This window comes from Sinohyriopsis cumingii, chromosome 8, assembly GCF_028554795.1.
Source record: "Sinohyriopsis cumingii isolate HCF-2022 chromosome 8, ASM2855479v2, whole genome shotgun sequence".
NCBI classification, from domain to species: Eukaryota; Metazoa; Mollusca; class Bivalvia; order Unionida; family Unionidae; genus Sinohyriopsis; species Sinohyriopsis cumingii.
In genome coordinates, this window is record NC_142968.1 from 78,216,292 (window position 1) to 78,242,520 (window position 26,229).

A 26,229-nucleotide genomic window follows, 5' to 3' on the forward strand; every position below is an offset into this window, starting at 1 on the left:
AAATGGTAAATTACCTTTTGGAACATGCACATATTGGCCATTACATAAAACTCATTTTTATGCCGAATTTTATGTCTTTCTGATTTTTTTATTTGGAAGGGGGTTTTGTGCATTATCTTACAAATGCTTTCGCTCTTATTGATCACTACAATCTCACCTCTGTCTGTATGGTTCAAATATCTCACTTGGCCAGTGTAGATATGTGGGGAAAACTGCCAGTAGCTTCCAATGGATTTGTGGTTCTTTCTGCTTTTCTCATGTTCTTCCTCTGCTTGTTATACTGGCTGCTCTCTGTAGCCTACCTCCACTTGTTATACTGGCTGCTAGCTATAGCCGATCTCCACTTGTTATACTGGCTGCTCTCTGTAGCCTACCTCCACTTGTTATACTGGCTGCTAGCTATAGCCTATCTCCACTTGTTATACTGGCTGTTCTCTGTAGCCTACCTCCACTTGTTATACTGGCTGCTAGCTATAGCCTATCTCCACTTGTTATACTGGCTACTCTCTGTAGCCAACCTCCACTTGTTATACTGGCTGCTAGCTATAGCCTATCTCCACTTGTTATACTGGCTGCTCTCTGTAGCATACCTCCACTTGTTATACTAGCTGCCAGCTATAGCCTATCTCCACTTGTTATACTGGCTGCTCTCTGTAGCCTACCTCCACTTGTTATACTGGCTGCTCTCTGTAGCCTATCTCCACTTGTTATACTGGCTGCTCTCTGTAGCCTACCTCCACTTGTTATACTGGCTGCTCTCTGTAGCCTACCTCCACTTGTTATACTGGCTGCTAGCTATAGCCTATCTCCACTTATTATACTGGTTGCTCTCTGTAGCTTATCTCCACTTGTTATACTAGCTGCTCTCAGTAGCCTACCTCCACTTGTTATACTAGCTGCCAGCTATAGCCTATCTCCACTTGTTATACTGGCTGCTCTCTGTAACCTATCTCCACTTATTATACTAGCTGCTAGCTATAGCCTATTTCCACTTGTTATACTGGCTGCTCTCTATCTTGCACTAAGAATTAGCATTAAACCAAACAACAACAGCAAAATTCGTCATTTATGAGATTCTTATTCTTCAATATATAGCCATGATTGTGCCATTATGCCATATACATACATACGTGCATGCATATACACATACACACAAGAAATAGGTTTTACTGTTATTTACTTGAGTCTTGCTTTTATATTTGGTATGCATAGGAGTACATGTTTTGGTACACACACATACACACACAAGAAATTGGTTTTGCTGTTATTTACTTGGGTCACGCTTTTATATTTGGGATGCATAGGAGTACATGTTTTGGTGTACACACACACACACAAGACATTGATTGTACTGTTATTTATTTGAGTCTTGCTTTTATATTTGGGATGCATATAAGTACATGTTTTGGTACAAACACATACACACACAAGAAATTGGTTTTGCTGTTATTTACTTGGGTCACGCTTTTATATTTGGGATGCATATGAGTACATGTTTTGGTACACACACATACACACACAAGAAATTGGTTTTGCTGTTATTTACTTGGGTCACGCTTTTATATTTGGGATGCATAGGAGTACATGTTTTTGTGTACACACACACACACAAGACATTGATTGTACTGTTATTTATTTGAGTCTTGCTTTTATATTTGGGATGCATAGGAGTACATGTTTTGGTGTACACACACACACACAAGAAATTGATTGTACTGTTATTTATTTGAGTCTTGCTTTTATATTTGGGATGCATAGGAGTACATGTTTTGGTGTACACACACACACACAAGAAATTGATTGTACTGTTATTTATTTGAGTCTTGCTTTTATATTTGGGATGCATAGGAGTACATGTTTTGGTGTACACACACACACACAAGAAATTGATTGTACTGTTATTTATTTGAGTCTTGCTTTTATATTTGGGATGCATAGGAGTACATGTTTTGGTGTACACACACACACACAAGAAATTGATTGTACTGTTATTTATTTGAGTCTTGCTTTTATATTTGGGATGCATAGGAGTACATGTTCTGGTACACACACATACACACACACACACACACAAGAAATTGATTGTACTGTTATTTATTTGAGTCTTGCTTTTATATTTGGGATGCATATGAGTACATATTTTGGTGTACACACACACACACACAAGAAATTGATTGTACTGTTATTTATTTGAGTCTTGCTTTTATATTTGGGATGCATAGGAGTACATGTTTTGGTGTACACACACACACACAAGAAATTGATTGTACTGTTATTTATTTGAGTCTTGCTTTTATATTTGGGATGCATAGGAGTACATGTTTTGGTGTACACACACACACACACACACACACAAGAAATTGATTGTACTGTTATTTATTTGAGTCTTGCTTTTATATTTGGTATGCATATGAGTACATGTTTTGGTGTACACACACACACACACAAAAAATTGTTTTTACTGTTATTTACTTTAGTCTTGCTTTTATATTTGGGATGCATAGGAGAACATGTTTTGGTGTACACATACACACACACACACACACACACACAAGAAATTGATTGTACTGTTATTTATTTGAGTCTTGCTTTTATATTTGGGATGCATAGGAGTACACATTTTGGTACACACACACACAAGAAATTGGTTTACTGTTATTTATTTGAGTCTTGCTTTTATATTTGGAATGCATAGGAGTACATGTTTTGGTACAAACACACACAACAAATTGGTTTACTGTTATTTATTTGAGTCTTGCTTTTATATTTGGGATGCATAGGAGTACATGTTTTGGTGTACACACACACACACACACACACACAAAGAAATTGTTTTTACTGTTATTTACTTTAGTCTTGCTTTTATATTTGGGATGCATAGGAGTACACTCCATATCTCCTTAAGCAAGGAAATTATCTTTAATCTTACAAGTTTCCCAAGCTATCATTATTTACTGACAATTGAACTTTTTTATAAGTAGATAATTGTCTAAACCTTAGGAGTCACAATGCAAATTTCTGTAACTCGATGTCATTATTATTGTCATTAAATGTAAAAAATATCTCTCCTTATTCTTACTAGCTCATGTCAGAAGGAATCAAAATCAGAATTACTTTGATATGTTGTTTATGGGAATTTGGGGAAAATGTTACCTATTGTGGCAAAGGAGAATTCATATGCATCTGTCTCATTTATGCAAGGTACACTGGTTTGTAAAGTGATTGTTTATGCTTTTTTTACAATTTACATTGAAAAAATAATAGTATAGTAAATGAGCTACCTTTCAACATATGATATAAAGTTATGGGCTTTGTGTTAATTACACACTTGTAAAATGCACTGTAGCCAAAAAAAATTTGTTGAGATGTTAAAATGTCACTCATTATAGTCCATTTTTAGACCCAATGTAATGGTGGTATTTTCATGGTTGCCAGTAAGTCAGCTGGTGCATATGTCATATGAAGCATACAGTGTTAATGTTTTCCTGTTTTCAATAGCATTGGAACCAATTTTATTATCTGAAAAATAATAACATCAATGGATTTTTGTAACCAATGGTCTGCAAAACATGAATTTTATATATATTCCCCTAACTGGTGGAAGGGCTGTTCCAATAAAACATACTTGGGAGCCAGAGAAGGTAATTTTAAAGTGGAGTAGCACTACTTTAATAGCTTTGAATTTTTTTAAAACTATTTTTGTTTTCTTGTTTTTTTCTGTACATAATAGGCTATACATGGTGGCCAATATAACTGGCAGAGGTTGAATTGGGGAAAACCCAGATAAGAACCATGGGAAGCTACTGGGAATCTTTCTCAAGCAAGCACTTTAGACCACTTGGCCATTGTCGCTTCCCTGATACTTACTTGTTAAATTATTACTGTTTTATACATCCTTGGATAGCAGTTTTTATGCCAGAGTATTTGAAGGAATGTTGGTACTTTTCATTATTTAACTCAGATAGCACAATATTGGTTTTAGAATTCTTTGTAAAAATGTATGTTTTGACAGGCCATTTGACAGAGACACATATGAAGATGAGATTGATGAGGATGAAGTATTAGATGAAGAGGGCAGAGCCAGGTGTAAATTAAAGGTGAATTTCAGGCAGTCTTTTAATTTTCATATTAGGAACACAATAGTGTTTTTTTTTTTAATGAAGCTGATGTAACTGTATTTGCATTTTACTCATAGTGAATCAGTATGTACCAAGAATGATACTTGTTATTATTAAGTTATTTGATCTTCTTATCTTATAATTAAATTGGATTTAAATATGATTCCTTTTTTTCCAAAGAGCAGGAATACAGTACACAAATGCCTTATGCTTTTACAATATGATCATGTTAGCTCTACTGGTCATTGACCAGAAGATATTATGGGATGGCCTGTCTTATGGGATAGCCTGTTTGATATCTATTGTCCATCTGTCATCTCTCCATTTAGTTTGTTATTGTAACTTAACTACATGGAGGATTGCCATGATCTTTACACTCATATTCATTCCCAGGTCTAGTTGGTCCTAAATGAAAATGGTGCTACTCAGACATCCAGACTCTGGTCACCACAGCAGACATCTTTAAAATCTTGTTATCACTACTCCTCATGAATGGTTTGTCATCTCAACATGGTGTTTTCGCTAAATGTCTAGTTGGTCCAAAAATGAAAATGGTAATGATATTGCGTTTTCATGGGAAGACTTTTTATGATGAATTGTTGATACCTAATGAAAATGTTGCTAATCTTACATTCAGTATCACCACCATGGCTGCCATCTTCAAAATCTTATCGTTGCTACTCCTCATGAATGAAAAGTTGTGTTGACATGGGGTTTTTACTGGAAGGCTAATGGGATTTTCAATAAAGGCTAATTATGATATCATGTTGGTCCTGAATGAAATTTATGCCAGTCCAAGTTTAAATGTGGCTGCCAAAATGAAAATCTTGCACTTTCAGTAATGTAAAGAAGGCTATCAAATCGTGGCTCAGAAGGTCATGGTCAGTGTGACTGAAAAAAAAAAAAATAGTTTATTCGCAATCGAATTAGTTGTACATCACAGACATGGGCGAGGCTTTGTCAACAACTTGTACTTGGGTTCAGGAAGAAGCCTATCACCTTCATAGTTTTAAAAAAAAAAGATTTTGCAGAATAATATTTGTTTTGCTGTAATTTCCATGACCCAGCTTTGTGGATGACTTGGACATTGGGATAGACTGCTCCGGTGACCTAGTGGTTAGAGCATCCACCTTGGATGAGGGAGGTCGCAGGCTCAAACCCCAGCAGAGTCATACCAAAGACTTATAAAAATGGTACTTGCAGCTGTTTCACTTGGCGCTGAGCATTAAGAGTTAGTGCTAGGACTGGCTGGCCTGGTGTCAGGATAATGTGATTGGGTGGGACATGATGTTACATGTCTGCGGCATGATGCCCCAGTTCTAAACATCACTATCAACTGTATCAATATAACTGAATTTTTTTAAAAGCTATGTTGAAAATCCAAAACACACACACACATGCACTGGGTAATAAAGAAACCTATGAATCCTGGGGTGTAAAGGTCAGAGGTTATGGTCTTGGTAAAAGTAACATAAGAAAATAACGGTTTCTATATTATATGAAAATAATAGTTTTGCACAATAAGTCTAGTTCAAGACAACATACCTTGATCAGCAGTTCACTTCATTAAAACTGTTTGGACTATAATTTCCAAAAAGTCATACTGTAAGTATATATTTTGTTATGAACACATGGTGAGTCAATCATTTTATCAGTGCAATTATAATGCAAGGAATGAATGTTAAAGACTTGTTATCAGCTAATCGGTATGCATTCACTGTAACAAAATAGGTACACAAGCTGCTTTTCTTGCAGGTGGAGAACACAATGCGGTGGAGAACTGTGAAGGATGAGGAAGGCAACGAACTAAAAGACGAATTTGACAAGCCAGTAAGAGAAAGCAATGCAAAAATTGTCCGATGGTCAGATGGCAGGTTAGATTTTCCTGATATGTGTGTGCATTTGTTTTCTCAGGAATTCTGTATTATTTTATGTCAATGTAAATTTGTTTTCTGGACCCTTGATTAAAATAATGTCAATGTTTTATGTGTTCATGCTTTTAAATAATGTAAATTTGTTGTTAAATGATGATCCTTTGTGAAATGTTGAAGTATGTAAGTTCTACACAAATTGGTATGTGTACATTGCTAAGGGTTGAAATAATCCAGTCACTTGCAGTTTTATAGGTTTATGTGTAAGTATTAGAAAAAGCACCGCAAATTGTCCCAAAAACTATAGCGCTTTCAGTATTTAAAACTTTATCCAGTTTACACTGTGAAAATCATAGGCTCTTCTTGTCAAATACACACAGAAAAGTGCATGTCTTTAAGTAAGCATTTTCTATATGATAGTTATGAGGATCATTTCATTTGTCTGTAAGAGAAATCCTGCATGGCTGATTTATGTTGGTCATAAATTACTAACAGTTCACTTGAGGTCTTGTATACTTTTCTTTGACTTTACTTTCAAATGAGGATTGGAATTTGCATCAGACACAAGGCTGTGCTAAGTTTCTGATGCAAAATTTTGATCGCAAGGATGGATTTTTCCTTACCAACACCAATACATAATGAAGGATTCTTTTTCTCACATTCTTGATTACAGAGGATAGGTTGCCTAGTGGTTAGAGCATCCACCTCAGATGTGGGAGGTCATGGGTTCAATCCCTGGCCAAGTCATACCAAAGATTTACAAAAATTGTATTAACAGCTGCCTTGCTTGGCATTCTGCATTAAGAGGTTAGTGTTAGGACTGGTCAGCCTGGTGTCAGGATAATGTGACTGGGTGGGACATGATACTACATGTCTGTGGCATGATGCCCCAGTGCTAGACATCACTATAAACTGCCACACTGCAGACATTGTAGCGATATGACGGATTTTTTTTTAAAGCTACGTTAAAATGTCCAAATCACACACACTCATTTTTGGCTTTAACCAATCATCACCATTAAATTTATGTTTTATTTTTTAAATAAAAGATTTTTTTTTTGCTGATTAACACCTGTTTATTAACACCCCCACCCTCAGTATTTTTTAAGCAATGACTCCTTATGAGATCAATATTTCCACATATGTGAGATTGGAGAAAACACAAAACAGACACAGGGTTGAGGTTGGCAATTCAAATAACCTTGGATGTTTCCGACCTATTTCATCATTTCCATTTAGTATGGTGGCCTAGTGGTTAGAGCATCCGCCTCGGAAGTGGGAGGTTATGGGTTCAATCCCCGGCCGAGTCATACCAAAGACTTACAAAAATGGTACTAACAGCTGCCTCGCTAGACGCTCAGCATTAAGAGGTTAGTGTTAGGACTGGTCGGCCTGGTGTCAGGATAATGTGACTGGGTGGGACATCATGCTGTATGTCTGTGGCATGATGCCCCAGTGCTAGACATCACTATAAACTGTCACACTGCAGACATTGTAGTGTTATGACTGAAAATTTGTTAAAGCTACATTAAAAATCCATATCACACACACACCATTTAGTATGGTACATAATCTACCCTAATAAAAAGTGTGTTTAAAAGGCCATGAGCAGTGTTAATAAAATGTATGTATTATTAATTGAGAAAAAAATCCTCTAATTGTTAACAGTTTTACTGAATTGAATATTTTTATGTTTTTTAACCAAAATTCTTACTAGTATTAATGTCCGGAAAATGGACGCTGAAAAAATTCTTGTTATTTTTTAAAAATAAAAGCCAAAAACACAGAACAGAAAATGGTGTCCAGTTGGTACAGATAAATCACAGACAGGGTGAAATATACATGAAATTGTTTCCATTCTTTTATAGCACATACAGTGTTTTGTTCAGGCCAAATTTTTAAAATGTAAATATCAAAATAAAGTTACAATGCAAATAGATAACTACTGAAATTAAAAGATAGAATAATAGCCAACAATCATGATGTCATGTATATGATGACGTCAAGCGAATAAGACAAAATGGTGGTCAAAATACTATTTTAAAGAGATAATTTCCATTGATGTCCATACTGGAAAACTCAATCATATATGTGTGGAAATGTGAGAAAATGTTTTCTCACCCATGCTACAGAGAAATCTAGCTGTTTTGCTAACCTTTTCATATCTCAGTCTAGTCATCTCTGACCAGTCGTCTCAGTCCAGGTGTCCACGTGCTCAGAACTACTTTTTTAAAAAAAGAAACCCTTGTTGTCTTCTGCAGTGCCTGACGTAGTTGTTTAAATATCAAACAACAACAGCAACAAATATATAGCAAAAACATAGTAACTTAAGGTAAATCCATCTTTGAGAACACACCATACAAAAACATTTCGAGAGAGACAAAGATGCACACGCATACGATTTCAAGCTTTTTGGTATTATGCTATTTCACCTAGCTCAGTACATTTTCAGGTCAGCATCATTAAATGTAGCTAAAGCTATGTAACTAGTTTTAAATACTTTGAAACAAATTATATACTGTTAGCTACATTTAATGATGCTGACCTGAAAAATGCTACAGATAGGAGAAAATTCTCAATGCTGTGTGAAATGAACTATGACAGAAAACACTGATCTGTGCTCTTAGACTATAGAACTATACACTTCATAGCCTCCCAACTCTCTTAACAACTACAGAAAACTTAGTAACAGCCAGAAATGTGTTATGTCAAACATGCTTTATTCTAATTTTGTTAAGCATCTCCATTGTGCCCCAGTTGAATAAAAAATATACCTATAATATTTAATGACAAATAATGCACTTACCAGCCAGAAGGAATAATTTATCTGTCAACACAATCCAAGAGCAAATTTCACGGTAGCACTTGCCATATTTCCAATACAGAAAATAAATTGTCAAAGAATCCGTGAACTTGAAAGTTCAGCACATGGTTATCCGCTAGGGTCCGTATTTGGAGGGTCTTTTATGCACGGGGGTTATTTTACAATTAATATTAAGGACAACACAAGTATGTCACAAACAGTTGCCCCTCCTCCAAAGAAAAGGAGAGTTATATGCGATAGTGACACAGATCACTAATTACCCATGAATTACCCAAGCACGGACATTCATGCTACATGTAACTTACAACAGAGGACCCAGATTTGTTTCATTTTTTACAATATAATTTTCTAAATTGGAACTGATGAAAATGAAACATTTTCTTGTAATAAATATTAACTATTTATTGTTGATTTCATATAACATCCATATATTAAATGTGATAATACCTCAGTACTATGCAACGTTTTATGTTGTTATTTGTTTGGGCTCACACATAAAAACTGTGTACTTCTGATGACGATGTCACACCACAGTCCTCATTAACATGTTTGTATTAATGCACCGCATGTAAACATTGACACGTGAACTATATTGCACAAATGAGAAGTTATTTTTTACTTTAAAGGAAATTATTGGGTGAGAAAAAGAATCTGCGTTGGGGTTTGGACCAAGACAAGGAAATCCCAGTCACGGGGTTACAGTATGTCTCTCCCCTTGGCAGGCCTCGTGGGGAGACAAATGATGTAATCCCTTGACTGGGATTTCCTTGTCTTGGTCCAAACCTCAACATAGATTCTATATGTCTATTTGAAGAACCAGAGGAATAATAATAAATTGCCCCACATCTTAAACTAAGGACAGTTGATAAAGGGTGGACAGCAACTTCAAATAGTTCAGCTAAAAAGTTAGAATTCAACCTCAGCTGTAATGTCACCCGTTAAGTAACCTCACTATGATAGATACGGCATGTAATATTTTATTACCTTCTCATAATTTTATTTCTTCTTTCCAGTATGTCTCTACATCTGGGGGATGAAATATTTGATGTTCATGCAATGCCCATTCAAGGGGATTTCAACCATCTGTTTGTACGGCAAGGCACAGGCTTGCAAGGACAGTCCGTCTTCAAAACCAAATTGACTTTCAGGTATGTCATAAATATAATGCTTCTGACTCCTCACACAGAGCCAAAGCTTGCTAAAACGGGTTGAAATCAACTTTGCCTTTGTACAGAATCCTTATATTAATGAAATAGAGCAAATCCTGATGTCCGTGTTTTTCTCATTTTCTCATTTTCATTGATATCAGGCTTTTTTACGAAGGCAAATTTTATTTAAACACTTTTTAGAAAATCCTGATGTCGTACCACTCTGTCTAAGTGTGTAGAGCATCTGCATCAGATACAGGAGGTCGTGGGTTCAAATCCTGGCCATGTCATACCAAAGACTTATAAAAATAGCAGCATCCTCACTTGGTGCTCAGCATTAAGAGGTTAGTGACAGGACTGGTCGGCCTGGTGTTTAATAATAATGTGACTGGATGGGACATCATCCTACATATCTGTGGCATAGCGATATGAATGAAAATTGTTTGAAGCTACATTAAAAATCCAAATCACACACACACACACCTGATGTCAGTGTCAATGTCTGGAATACCAAGATGAGTTCGGTGATAAGGATTCAATGTCCTGCATGTTGAATGTCGATACACAGGTTTTGTCAAGATTTGTAATTACACATACAGCATAAGACGTAATTTTAGAATATAAACAGTTCATTCATTGGAGTCATTATCCATTTGCTTGCCATTACTATGTTAGACAAAATGCAGCAATGAATTTCTGTCATTTGATTGTGGAATCAAAAGAGATTAGTAGCAAGTTTAAAAACAGTGCACCAGGTTCTCTAATTCACTCCACCAAAGAGACATCTCATGCACACATTTGAGATGTTGAAGGTATTATTTGTAAATATGAGAAATTGTCATACGTTCAAGGTAAATGTATAAAATGTATACATGTACTTTTACAAAGAAATGGCTGACTTAAAACATTTTTCTAATCGTTGATTTTCACTGCAGCAAGTTCTTGATCATCCTTGAGAGCTGTTTTGTTATCTAATATTGATGAGGAGTTAAAATTCTTTCCTTTTCTCTAGACCTCACTCAACAGAGTCCTTCACACACAGAAAGATGACATTGTCCTTGGCAGACAGATCAACAAAGACACAAAAGGTCAAGGTCCTTCCAATATCTGGTCGTGACCCTGATGCTCACCGAACAGAAATGATTAAGGTAAGATTGAAAACACTTTTTCCTTTTCTTTTTCTTATTCTCTTCTCATTTCCCACATTAATATTGGTATATATTGCCGTTGTAGATAGGTGTGTGCCATTCAGTGATAACAATAAGAATACTTTATTCAGTAATTTAGGCCACTTGCCCATATTACAAAATACAATACAAGTAAATATAATGTGTGCCATGGTTTAAAGAAGTTAAATATGATGTTCATCATAAGTATAGATTAATAATTTCCATTAATCGGTGCATTATTTTATAAAGATGTTACTTCCTCTAATTATATTATTCAGCATTCGGTTGAATTATCAAAGATTTTCTTAGACAGAAAGCTAAATTGATGTAGTAAGAAAGATTTCTTATAATTAATATATTGCTATGACTCATTAGGGATAAAACAAAATCTTCTACAGACAGAAAGAGATGATAAATTTCATTGAAATATTTCTTTCTTATATGGTCATAAGCTGGACAAATACAAACAAAATGGAATTCATCTTCTACCAAATAAACATTATTTTTCCGGCATTATTTAGAATACTAATTATTTCTCTCAATCCTGCTATGCCTACCTGTCTCTATTTTCAGCGTATGCACTGAGCATGTAAATTTATCAAGTAATTTCTTAAGAAAATATGATAATCCACACGAGAGCAATTTTTCGGGTCCTAATTCAGTTTTATACATGCCATAATACCCACATTTATGTGAATTGTTATGGTCACGTTGCCAGTTTTGTAGTGTTGAATCCTTAATTCTTTGCCAGAATTGTGCGAAAACTAGGTTTTTGTGTCCAACATACTGATTTAGCCAAACATACCCAAACCAAAACAAAATAACGTCTTTAACTTTGGTAACCCAGGTGACATGGTTATATTCATCTAATTTTTTCAACATTAAATAACATTGGTGTGGGTAAAGAGTTGAAGGCATTCTTATGATCTTCAACCAGTATTTAATGCAACGTAAAAAAATACGAGGTAAAAAAAATGGGTATCTTCCGCACTCCCCTAACAAAATCGCATTATTGGTAGATTTAGGAACACCTAAATACTGTTTGTAAAGATCGTATTGCACAGTTTCAGTATCTGTACAAAATTCATATCCCCAAATTCCTGACTCATAGCAAGCAATTGGTTTTATTACTGAATCAAAAATTTTAAATGCATCCTCTACACTAAAGCAGCCAAATCAGTTTTGATAATTCAAAATCTTTGAAGTTGCTTTTATTGCTTGAGCTGCTAGTATCTGTTGTTTTCATCCAGACCAACTTTGGGGTGAAAAATAAACCCATGTACTTGTATAAAGGCACACATTCAATACAACTTTCTTTGAAAAGCCATACCTCCTATTGTTGAGATATTCCCCATTTCTGAAAACAATGATTTTACTTTTATTGAGAGTGACCATCATACCAGTTTTATCACAGAAATGTTTAATAACATTTATTTGGTTCTGAAGTTGCTTTAATGTATCGGCACAATTAGCAACATCATCTGCGTGAAGTATTGCAAAAATGTCATTATCTTCTGAGACAAATACAACTGTGTTGCATTCGAGCTTCAGCTGTGTAATCAAATCATCGATAAAAAGGGAAAACGTGATAGGGCTTAAAACACAGCCTTGCTTTGTACCTAATGTACATTCGAAATAAGTAGTTAAACCTTTCAGTGTTAGGACACAGGTTTTTAGATGTCTTCAGATATCTATTAAAATGTTTACACTTTACCATTCATGACCTTAGGTATTATTGACGACCATAATACATCATTTTGTACTTTACCAAAAGCTCTTTTAAAATGTACAAAAGGACACCAAAATCTACCTTTTCTTTTGAATATATATTTCTGAGCTAAAGCCCGAGTAATAAAAATGTTGTCACATGCGGAGTATTTATTCCTAAAGCCTGCCTGTGCTTAAAACACCATCGTCTTATGCCCATGTGTATATACAAGTATTCAGTATATCAGTAAAGACTTTGCATGGAGTATCAATAAGAGAAATACCTCTGCAATTGTTTGGATCGTTCTTGTCACCACTTATATATAGTACAGATAATACTCTCCTCCTTCTGTTATGGAAAATAATCTGATTCAAAGATTTTATTGAATAGAGCATTACAGTATGGTAAGATCGTTGCCTTCTTGCACTGATAAAAATGAGTAAGTATCACATCAGGTCCAGGGGTTTTGTTTTCGATTTTAAGTAAACTTTTCATAATTTCATCATTTGTTATTGGAGTATTTAAGTCATGAACCTGTACGTGAGGTAGTTCTTCACTAACAATATTATCAGAGTCATCTGACTCATACAAAGGCTTCTTCAATAAAGATTTAAAGTAATCATACCAGTTTTGGGGGGAGATATATTCTACTTCTTGTTGAGAATAATGCGTTTCGGTTTTCAAAATATGCCAAAATTATTTTCTCGCTTGAGTTAATTTGTTCATCTGGAATTCTCTAGTGTATCTTTTCTTGAATGCAGTTATTGGTTTAAAAGCTGTTTTATACACTCAATACAACTTAAGGTCAGCTTCAATATTTGAGAATCTAAAGTGTCTTAACCAGTAATTTTTATTGTATTTTGCCGTAATGCATTCTTTATCCCGCCAAAGTGGTTGCTTCATTATCATGTTAGGTGCTGTACCTCTGGTCTGCAAAATTGAACCTATATTCTGATATAACTGAATTAATATTCCTTATCAGCTTCAAGATACCTGAATGGATAATTCTTTATGTATTCAAAGGCTGTGCTAAACATTCTTACAAATGACTGTATATTGTCTTCAGTAAGATGAAAATATTCCCATTTAATAAAGGTACAGTATCAGTATTAATGTTCTCTACATCACAGTAAGTTTGATGATCATTAACATTCACATTCTGGGAAATGATACCTTCATTTCTCACACGTTGAGACAGACCTGCCAACCCTTACGATTTTGCCTTAAGTCTTACGAAAATTACCTTTAAAATACAGACTATCAGCATAAAAGCAAAAACTGCAAAAAATTATCATTGCCAAAAAATCTGGAAAATTTGTTCATCTGTGTCTGATTTGGATCTGGGTTTCATATTAGAATTAGTGAAATTAGGTAACCAGACTAACTTTACAGCATCACCTTGGACGCCTTAAACTACACCTGTTTGTTCATGCGAAGCGTCTGCATGATCAAAATGTTGATTATAGAATTTGTTAAAATTGGCATCCAGCCAGATATGAATGTTTAAGGTGAAAGGGAGAATAAGCCCCTTGAAAAATGTTAATAATCAACACCGAAGAATAAAAAGATAACTAAAAAAATTATTATTTATTATTAATTAGAAAACAGTTTTATTTGTCACAAATTAGTTACAAACTTTACAAATATAATTATATTTGTGATCATTTAATTGCATGTTTGACACATGTCACATGGTAGACAAATATGTTGTGAAAAATATTTGGGCGAAATCCAACTTTAGGAAAAATTTGGGATTAAAAAATGTCATTGTTTTAGTTCTTTGCTAGCATATGTTAATGCGTTAATTACACATATTCCTTTGTAAGACTTTGTTTCATCCTACAATCTTTTGCTTTCTGTTTAAGGTTAATGCAATTTCTCAAAGTCTAGTAATATTTTCTCCTCGCCGAGTGTGTTTTATGTTTAGTGGTCCCCCTTGATAAATATCTTGCCTGGGTGTTGGCCTCAAAGTTTCCCTGATTATTATGTCCATAGTATAGCTAGTAAATTGTCGATTTCAGTGCAACACTTCCCATCTTTGTAGCAAGCTTTCTAATGTCAGCACAATGAGTTTCGCTGTGTGTCAGCTATAATGTAAGTTGAATCACCCCACTTTAGTAACATTATTTTGATTACAATATATGCAAGAGTTAACATACACATAGCAAATTCATCTACTGTAAGTTACTGATGACCATTTAATTTTTGTGGGGGGTGATGGTGCCTGCAAGTTTTATGAGCTGATATGTTTTCCTTCTTTTATCACAAGATATTTTTTACAAATTTCAAATAGTATAATGGATATAATATGGTATTATTTTGCTGTAAATTAAAGCAAGAAATTTCCGGCTGTTGACAGACAGAATATTACATTGTTGGTCCCTAATATAATTAAGCGTGTGTGTGTGATTAGGATTTTTAATGTAGCTTTAACAATTTTCAGTCATATCGCTACGATGTTTGCACTATGGCAGTTTATAATGATGTCTAGCACTGGGGCATCATGCCGCAGACATGTAGCATGATGTCCCACCCAGTCACATTATTCTGATACCAGGCCGACCAGTCCTAACACTAACCTCTTAATGCTGTGCGCCTAGCAAGGCAGCTGTTAGTACCATTTTTGTAAGTCTTTGGCATGACTCGGCCGGGGATTGAACCCATGACCTTTTGCTTCCAAGGTGGACGCTCTAATTACTATAATATAATTGAAACCACTCCAGTGGTTTAGTGGTTAGAATGTGTGTGTCAAATGCGGGAGGTCGCAGTACTGGAGAGCTTATACTATATTCTTATTGTTGTTGGCATCATCTATACAAAGTAGTGGAGAGCTTATACTAAAACCCTATTGTTGTTGGCATCATCTATACAAAGTAGTGGAGAGCTTATACTATATCCCTATTGTTGTTGGCATCATCTATATAAAGTACTGGAGAGCTTATACTAAAACCCTATTGTTGTTGGCATCATCTGTACAAAGTACTGGAAAACTTGTATTATACTCCTACTCCTATGAATACAAGTGAGACATCAGATTCTTATTAACACTGTTGCTCATCAATTTTCAGAAAGAAGAGGAGAGGTTACGTGCCTCAATCCGCCGTGAATCCCAGCAGCGAAGAGTGCGGGAGAAGACCCATGCACGTGGAGTTAGTGCCGGTTATTTGGAGGGAGGCTATGATGATGAAGAAGATGATGAGGAGGTGTCCATTGCAGCCATCAAGAAACAGTTTAAACCAGGCGCACGGAAAGGTATTATTACATGCTGAGGAATTTTTAATTAATTTATTAAGAGAATTCAATATCTATTTTGGAGAAAAATTAACAGAATTAAATTTATTTGTAAATGCTTTTTGAAATTTCATGTTAAATATGTTACTGAATACATCAACTCCACATATAATTCCAAATATACAAATTTTACAAAAAGACCTATATTAGAGGTCTATGTGATTCAGTTGTTTCCATATTCACTGTTAATAGAACCTAATTAAACAAGAACCCCTGTAAAGCAGTCATTGGTAATTACATGAAAGTGGATTAAGCTCCATCCATAATTGATTTAATTGGAATTATTTATGCCCATGCTATATTAAGTGGATTTAATTATGCCTATGCCTGTCCTTCATGTTATATCATGTCCATAATGAAGTTTGTTTCCTTTCAGATGCTTTTAAAGACTGCTTAGATTAAAACAAAATTTTATAAGGTTTTATATTTTTGTTTGACTTAAAACTTTGCCCTTGCATATTGAACCCAGCTTTCTTCATCTTCACAATACCTGCAGAGCTTCAATGTTGTACAGACACTTTTCTGGGTTTTTTTTATATGCCCAACTTTTAGTAGAGGGTATAATATCTGTCTGTGTGTCTTCTGTCTGTTAAGTTTTATTTTTCTGACGACTTAAACAGCACGTACCTTCGCCAGATGTTGTGGATAGCATGCACTTTGGGTCAGAAGAAAGTCTGTCAACTTCAGGGTCATAGATTATGATCACTGTGACTGAAAGATGAAAAAGTTTACATTCTGCAAAATCACAAGGCAAGATACTTCACACAAAAGACTTAGACCAGACTTATTGGATTGCTTGCACTTAGGGTGAGGAATAAGCCTTTTGAGTTTGGGGTCAAAAGATGTAAGATCAAGGTCACTGTGACTGAAAGAAGAAACATTTCCACACCATAACATTTTCTGTATCACAGACCTAGACCAGACTTTCTAGATAGCTTGCATTTTGGGTAAGAAAGCAGCTGATCAGTTTGGAAGTTCAAAGGTCAGGGTCACAGTTTGGAAGTTCAAAAGGTCAAGGTCACTGACTGAAACATTGAAAAATGGTTTCCACACATTTTAGTTTTTGAGCATGTATCTTCACCAAAATATGTAGTTGAGTTCAATCACGAGTAAGAAAGTAGCCTTTTATTTTTGGGGTCAAAATATCAAAGTCAAGGTCTCTGACTGAAAGAAGAAATACTTAATGCATAACTTATTGTAGACAGTGTTCCTTGACCATAGTTTACAGAAATCTTGCACTTAATGTATGGAAGAGGCATACTGATTTTGGGGTCAAAAGGACAAGATCGTGTTCACTCAAAGAAAATTAGCTTTGCTGATAGTTTTTAGAGTAAGATTCTTATCAAATTTTTTGGATGGTGCAAATTTAGGGTATTAATGAAATCTGTTTTGGGGTCTAGACAATGATGTATTTTACACAGAAACTTTAGCTCAAGACTGCATGTCTTGGCCAAAGGTTTAGGGCGTTTAAATGTCTGGTCGTTAATCTCCAATGTCAACCATTCCATATCATGGCCTACACAGAGGACAATTCAACACAGGGTGGATATATAATGTGCCATTCACAATAATTTTATTCCATAAATTGCACTGCAGATTCCACCACCTTGAATGACTCTCAAAGAATTGGGAGTTGATTGATGATGGGCTGCTTGTGGTTAAGTTCTTTTGTATATTCTGGACATTGATTACACTTGGGATAGCAGTTGTGCATAAAAGAGCCTGTACTTAATGATCCACTTATCCACAGTTCAAATGACTCCTGCTCTCTCTCTCTCTCTCTCTCTCTCTCTCTCTCTCTCTCCTGTACAATGAATATTTATTTTGTTTGCTCTAGTTTTTAATTTCATTGATATCTACATTTTGGTATATGCCTTGCACAGAAACAACATTTTAGGATTGTGAAATGATGGAGTATTTAACTGAGGAATTTTGCTTTTTTTATAATCTAGGCATATCCCCTTTCATTTTGCATATATAGATGTAATATTTTTCTAAAAGAAAACAAAAATTAAAAGGCTGTTTGTATATTCAATCTCTGCTTGTCCAAGGATGTAAATTCAGTCGCCCACTGTAACTTAAACCAGTGATGAAATGTTTCTGTACTGTACTTCTTGCTTCCTATCCAGACTGCATTTTTGAGGGGTAAAGTTAAGATTCAGTCCTGAAATCCTCACAAAATTAAATTACAAAAATTTATATTGTTAAGTATGTAAGGGTCCAACTAGTTCAAAATCAACATAAACACTTGAAGATTGTTATGCATTTTTTGGCATTATGTTTGTGTGAATGATATGGATTTTTAACCTCGCTTTAAAAATTTTCTTTTATTTCACTACCGTGTCTACAGAGTGGCAGTTTATAATGATGTCTTCCACTGGGGCATCCTGTCCCACCTAGTCACGTTATCCTCACACCAGGCCGACCAGTCCTAACACTAACCTCTTAATGCTGAGTGTCTAGCAAGGCAGTTGCCTGTACCATTTTTATGAGTCTGGTGGTATGACTCGGCAGGGGTTCAAACCTACAACCTCCAGCTGCCTAGGCCAACAGAGTGCTCTCTTGCATAATACGTAATTGAACATCTTTACATTGAAAAGTGTAATAAATATATACTTTGTCACTTATTGTCTGTCAAAACATTGCTCTTTATTTAAAAACTCTTCAAGTTTTTTGTACCAAGTTGAAGACCCTATGCCCCATATTGATTGCACAACAAAGGCTACATTTGTCTGTGAATTGTTTCAATATGACAGTTATTCAGTTTTCTGCAACATCAAACCTGAGCAGCTGATTTACCACAGGTCAGAAATTGTGAACAATTTCCAAGGTCATGTACTCTTTACTTTACTAATCACTAGCTCGATGGTCAAAGGTAAAGTGAGCCCTGTTTCTGTTGTACACCATGTACTTGTCTAGTTTAATTTTTTGAATCAGTTCTTAGAAATCACTTGGCCATTATCTGCCAGACTTGACCTAAATTGTGTATGGGTGGCTTTTACATATTTTAGTTTAGGAAGTCATCCTGATCTACCATCAAATATGAATAGAATAAATTTTAAACAACTTTTCAAAATTGCAAAACATTTAAGAAAATATTGGTACTCATGAATACAATTGAATTCACTGTATAATATGGGTAATTACATGCACAGAAATTATCAGCTTGGTTGAATTTGTTGTAAATAGATGAGTAATTGTTGTTTTATTTTTTGTCTTGCAGAGATACCCAACATCTATTCATCAGACAGTGATGATGCCTATGATTCAGATAAGGAGGAGAAAGGTGCCAAGAGACTGCTGAAAGCCAAGAAACTGGACAGTGATGAGGAGGTAATACTGTAAATCAAACAAGCATGTAATATTCACACATTTAGTGAAAGTGTTAATTTACAATTTAAAGCTATTCAAAATTTTTTTCAATGAGCAAATGAAAAAGATAGTGTGATGTGAAGTTCATTATGCTAATGGCATGTCGTCTGAAAGATTTTTGTGCAGTTGCACAAGTGAGAAATCATTAAGTTTATTACTGGATTTCATTGCCAGATTACCAAGTAGGCACCAGCCTATGGGCCCCTTGCCTTTTTTTAAGGGTCCCGCAAAATAATATTGATAAAACATTTTAGGAGATAATTTGTGAGGGAAGCCCCAAGATTTCCATTGCCTAAGGGCCTCCAAAGGGTTTATTCTGGTACTACTGGATTTACAGTTATACATCATGGAGACAGTACTGAATACCCCCAAACCCTGTTAACTAGTAAAAACAACTCAGATAGAATCTCATATTTACAGGTAATTTTATGTTTTTGATTAATTTCCTATGATCAACAAGCAAAATTAAATTTCATGCACAGACTAATATGAACAGTCATGCAAAACTGCGCGTTTTTAAAAGTGTTCTTCTGTGTTTAATTTACCTTTTATTTATTTGCCTGTGAGAGAGTAAAATATTGCCGTCTTAAAATACCTTGTTGGACTCGTTATTAGCTTCATGCATAATTGGCAGAGATTTGTTATTAGCTTAATGCATAATTGGCAGAGACTTCTACTTCAGTACAACATTGATATCCTTCATTATTTATTTCCATGCAATACCAGGATGAGGGCTCAGACTCAGGCCCAAAGAAGAAGAAGCCTAAAGTTGTTGAAAGTGATGATGAAGAGGAAGCTGGAGGAGCTGAGGGTGCAGCTAGTGATGAGGAAACAGGAGGAGGTGGAGCATCAGAGAATGATGGGGGAGGAGCTAGTGGCACTGGAGGTGGAAGTGATTCTGATTAATATTTTTAAAAATGGGCAAATGTTGTTCAAAGTTTGAAATGCAGTTATATGTGAAATGTTTGATCCCTACTTGTTTCATTTAAAAATAATTACATTATTACATTTGGAGAACCATATATAACTTGAGAAAAAAAGAGTGCATTCCGAAGGGTTTGGTTACAACAGCTGTCATAATTAGCTTTCCATGACAGTTGTTGATAATATAGATGAAAGAACATGTTTTTATCTCTTTTTCTGACAATAAATATAAAGTAGAGTCTAAGAAATATGGGTATATGTTCCAATTAATAATCTATTTATTTGACTATCTGTCACTTTTATTGAAACAACCAATTTATCAATTATAATTTCTGTGATTAATATTGGTCAAAATTCAGTTATACTCCATTCCTGCTTTCTATTTGAAACATAACTTCAGTTTTGAAAGATTAATAAATTTATAGTAAACTTAAGTTTACCTAACTGCCAACACTACAATTAAAGTCTGTGATTGTCACTGCTTGTTTATCATATGTATTGCCTTCATAAAAAGAAAATAAATACTTCCAAGTAACTGTGGTGTTAATAAAGCTTTAGCGGGATAAAGACAAGTTGAAGGTGTTGTGTTAATAAAGCTTTAGTGGGATAAAGACAAGTTGAAGGTGTGGTGTTAATAAAGCTTTAGTGGGATAAAGACAAGATGAAGGTGTGGTGTTAATAAAGCTTTAGTGGGATAAAGACAAGTTGAAGGTGTGGTGTTAATAAAGCTTTAGTGGGATAAAGACAAGTTGAAGGTGTGGTGTTAATAAAGCTTTAGTGGGATAAAGACAAGTTGAAGGTGTGGTGTTAATAAAGCTTTAGTGGGATAAAGACAAGTTGAAGGTGTGGTGTTAATAAAGCTTTAGTGGGATAAAGACAAGTTGAAGGTGTGGTGTTAATAAAGCTTTAGTGGGATAAAGACAAGTTGAAGGTGTGGTGTTAATAAAGCTTTAGTGGGATAAAGGCAAGTTGAAGGCAGTGCAACATCATATTTTGGCTACATCTTTTTATTACCTACAAGTCACTTAATTGTACGTATGACAACAATTTCACTGACCATTGATATTATGTCCAAAGTCAAACATGTAATTGTATTCTCTGTAATGCATGAAATGAGTCAGTTCACATTTCAGTTATTAATACTTAAAGATGGGCTCAGGGATGTAAAATAGACCCAATACACACCTTTTGCTTCTGGGATGTACAATGGGCCCAATACACACCTTTGGCTTCCGGGATGTAAAATGGGCCCAAAGTACCATCAGCATGTTGCAAGAAGTGACAAATAGAGGCAGGAGCCACAGTACCTTAGTGGCTAGTATGCTGGACTTGCAACCAAAAGGTACTGGGTTCAAAACCTAGCATTGGATCAGCCTGGGTAGGTCACCATGGTGTTTCCTTGGGCAAATAATTTTACTTCAATTGCCTTGGCACTAAATAACTTCTATTGCTGTGCCATAAAGCATCATACCAATCAAGAATTTGGCATTCCTTGGAAAATATAGATGTATATAACAAAAAATTAAAACATGGTACATTAAAGACATATTTTTAATTAGAAGTTGTAAATTTATAAATTAACTTACTCAAAATCATCATGTTAAGCATGAATGAAACAGGTAAAAAATGTTATCATTAAAGATGTGTACATAATGTGTAAATGGTGATGATATTTCCATTTTGATTTGCAGAAATATGTATCATTTTTAATACTTCTAGTTCAGTTTCACATGTCCATGCAGTCTACATTATGCTAGCTACAAAGAAATAGCAGGGCGCCCTGCCCCGCTCCTCAATGCCTTCTGCTCTTCTCCCACTGTAAGCCCCTCAGTCTTCTTGAATTGCAGAATTTGCATCTTTATAAAAGGTTATTGTCCACATGCCTTATTAGTAAAACTGGTTGTTTTCATGAACTGATTACAGAATAGAACATCAAATAATAAGTGTATGTCTCCATCTCAACTCATCTTAAAGATTGAAGGTTGTTTGCAAGGAATTTGACTTTGATAAGTTTAACTCTTTAAAGTTAACTAACCCAAAGAAAACTTCACTTGTTATTTCTGTGACTGTAAATAATAACTGATAAAAATTTGGACTAAAGTTCCAGGATTGAATGGTGTTCGTATGTTTATTTATAATGTATTGTGCGACCATGCATTGGACCGTTTCATTCCTGTTGATCTGGTCCAAGGTATGGTGGGTCTTCAGACTGATAACAGTATTTATGACTTGGTCATGCAAGGGGAAATAAGCCACTGTTATGACTAATTGACTTTAAACCTTCTTTTGCAAAACCCCAATGCACTGTTGGTTTTATTTATGATTTTGTACATACACCTCTTCCATGACAGTTGGGCACCCAGATATCTTGTTCACTTGCCAGCTGATAACCTTTTAATGTTTAAATTTTGAATATGGGTTTTGTTAATTGATGCAGTAATGTGGTTAATTTATGTATTGCAAAATGTTGATTATCTTGGAGTGTCTTAAAAATTAAAATATTCAATTTATTTGATCAAGTCTTCAGTTTGTTATTCATCTTTTTGAAACCAGAATGGATAAAAGCGATAATTCTGTTAAAATGATTAGTCTATTAAAGGGATTGTTCTGGTAAAATAAAAATCAGTTTGTATATTAATGGGATCATTCTTTTGTCTAATAGAATTTAAAAAAGTAACGATGAGAGTGTCAAAGACAGCTGTATTTGTGCATATACTTGTATGTATAGTGGGTGCCTATGATTCATTCATTCATTCATTGTAAATAAAGATTCATTTTCACATATATGAGTTATTTTCTGGTGTTTTTTTTAGAGCTTTCTTAATATTTTCTTGGACAGGTGCGAAGCTTGGGGTGATCTTATAAAGTACAGGAGGGTAATTAACAATAAATAGCAACAATAATAGGCACGTTTTTCACAAACATGAATATAGGTAACGTATTTGTAACATAAATGTACAGTAGACTTCATGTAAGCGATATGACTGAAATTGTTTTACAGCTACATTAAAAAATCACACACTTCACATAAATGAATAATGACACATAAGAAGCATATTTTGATTCTCAGGGAAAATCACTTCCTTTTTACATTTATATGCCGTGGTTTATGATGCAAGGTGTATTATGTTTTGATGTCAATCTGTCTGTTACCAGTTTGATTTCTAAACAATAACCTTACTTGTCCATCAGCTTCAGTTACCAAACTTTGTTGATGGCTTACACTTATTGTAAGAACCAAATTCATTCTGGCATCAAAAGGTCAATGGTCACAGTCATCTTGTGACTGAAAGAGGGGACTGCTCCGGTGGCCTAGTGGTAAGAGTGTCCACCTCGGTTGCAATAGGTTGTGGGTTTGAGCCCTGGCCGAGTCATACTAAAGATATATAAAAATGGTACTAACAGCTGCCTTGCTAGGTATTCAGCATTATGAAGTTAGTGTCAGGACTGGTTGGCATGGTATCAGGATAATTTGACTGGGTAGGACATGATGCTACATGTCGTATGCATGATGCCACAGTGCTTGACATCACTATATAACTGCCACATTGCAGACATCATAACAATATAACTGAAAAATTGCTGAAGCTATGTTAAAAAGTCACACACTGAAAGAGGGAAAAAGACTTTCTTTTACAATTACAATAATTTCACATGACATACCTCAACCAAACTTTTGTGAAGGGCTTGTACTTAAAAGTATAGAAGAAGGCTATTAATTTTGGGCTTTAAAGGTCAAAGGTTATGGACACTAACTGAAAGCAGACAAGTTGTATGAGCATAATAACGTTAGTTCTATGTGACAAACCTGATTCAAATATTGTGGATGACTTGCACACAGGGTTAGAAAAAAGCAAAAGGGCATGGTTGCTAAAAAAAATAAGAAAAATGGTTTTTGTGCAAAAAATTCAGTTATTTGCAGAGGACATTTAGGTCCAAACCAAATGCAGAGAGATGTCATTTTGGAACTACTACAACAGGCTGCTCTTCAGTATGATGTAAAAAGTCAGCATTCCCGTTGATCATGGGTCTGAAAGAAATATGAATCAAAATCAAGATTTTTCATTCTTCACTGCCTGAAAGGATAAATGGGGCCATTAAGCAAAATTTGCAAATGAAACCCTAGTATAACGATGGAAGAGAGGATTTAGATAAATACCTAGCAGATTTTCAAATTTTGGAGGAGATAAATAAATGGGATTATACCACCAAATCACTTTATCTAGCCAACAGCCTCAAGTGCAGTGCACATGCACTGTAGAATGAATTTAAAACCATGACTACTTCACACTCCTGAATGCAATGAATATCCAGTATGAATCTGTTAAGAATGCAAAAATATCAAGTATGACTTCAAACTCTAGTTCGCTGTAAAGACAACTCTTTGCAAAAATTAGGGTAATCAATAAAAATTTTGATGCAACATACTTATCAGAGTTCCAATTCAGCTATTACAAGTCTTCTTTCAATCAATGACATACCCAAGTCTGACAGAATGCTGAGGTTGCAAGATGGACTGAAGGAAATAAATGAAGTTGAATCATTAATCATTATATTAGAGACTCATAGACTAGAGGATTGCAAGTGAGGAGGCTCTGCCTGACCTGTGGATAAAATTAATATCTCAGATGCTGAGGGTTTATCTAACACAAATTGAGCAATGGTCACTTTTGACAGCATCTGCAGCATGCTTCAGAAACAATTGACTCTTTCAAAGAAGAAATGGGAAAATTAGTCCAAGAATTAAAAAATTGGCAAATACAAACAAATGCAACAATAAATTTAGTTAGGACAAACCAACTCGCAGCGCCCCATTCAAAACTGTGATGATGATTGGGAAAACTGAAGTTGGAAATATTGGAATCAAAATAGCACACAAAATCGACACAGAGATAATAAAGTTCCCGATAGGATTAACAACAATAATCTCAGGGAAACGTTTAAACATCAAACTCGAGGGCCTGTGGTCGACGGATACCAATCGGCAGCTCAACACTGTCAGTTGGCAATTTATTTGTAAATGAAGCAGGTTTATTTGTGAGTGCAAAGTGCAGAATGAATCAATAACCATACTGGTGGATACCGGAGAGAATATTACAATTTTAAACAAAGACTTTGTTGACAAGCTTAAAGAAATTTTGTGCCCCCATGTTGCGCCTGTAAATATAAATCTAGTAATAACCAAGGAAAAAACTTTTCATTTTTGGGTGTGGCTACCATATATATTCATAATAGGGAACATACATTTAAGCATAGGGAATCGATATCCAATAATAAATAAGGAGGGAGTTTGGGAATGGACTTCTTAACATCCAATCTAAGAAAGGGTAATAAAATTCTGTGCTTTTGATACAGCAAAGATGCTAAAAATTACTTGCTGTAGGATAGCGAGCGCTGAGAAGGTTATCATCCCCCCAGAAAACAAACTTTGGTACTGTGGAATGCAATAGGAATCGTGTTTAATAAAAATGGGTTTCATACCACCAGCTTCAAATTTCACATACAAATGTGGTCTCCTTGTCACTAAGGCCCCAGTGAACCCTTCTTGTGGTCATGTGCTATTAGGCTTAGTGCATCTGTGTGACGAACTACACATTATCTACAAAAACACAGCTACCACTATGTTGAATGTGTAGAGTATATGATCGAATCACCTGAGAATGTTAATTCCGTTACATCCAAAGAAGGCAGTAATTTCATACCCAGTGAACTCCCTGTACAATTGACCAAACACTATGATGAGAGTAGCAAGAATCTAAATGGTATAGAGAAGGCTGCAATTAAGTATTTACTTATTTAATATC

The 26,229-nt window shown here is 35.0% G+C and overlaps 1 protein-coding gene across 2 annotated transcripts in view; it reads left to right on the plus strand.

Annotated features, from left to right (window-relative positions):
• Positions 1-23,209, plus strand: part of LOC149793928 (uncharacterized) — an 88,129-nt gene extending 64,920 nt beyond the window's left edge. For both annotated transcript variants that reach the window (XM_089967863.1, XM_089967864.1), the window contains exons 10-16: positions 4,013-4,097; positions 5,874-5,992; positions 9,827-9,961; positions 10,974-11,109; positions 15,907-16,090; positions 19,353-19,462; positions 20,228-23,209. In XM_089967863.1, coding sequence (XP_089823989.1) covers positions 4,013-4,097; positions 5,874-5,992; positions 9,827-9,961; positions 10,974-11,109; positions 15,907-16,090; positions 19,353-19,462; positions 20,228-20,407 — 949 coding nt within the window. In that variant the 3' untranslated portion in view covers positions 20,408-23,209. The remainder of the gene's footprint in view (positions 1-4,012; positions 4,098-5,873; positions 5,993-9,826; positions 9,962-10,973; positions 11,110-15,906; positions 16,091-19,352; positions 19,463-20,227) is intronic.
• Positions 23,210-26,229: the final 3,020 nt, after the last annotated feature.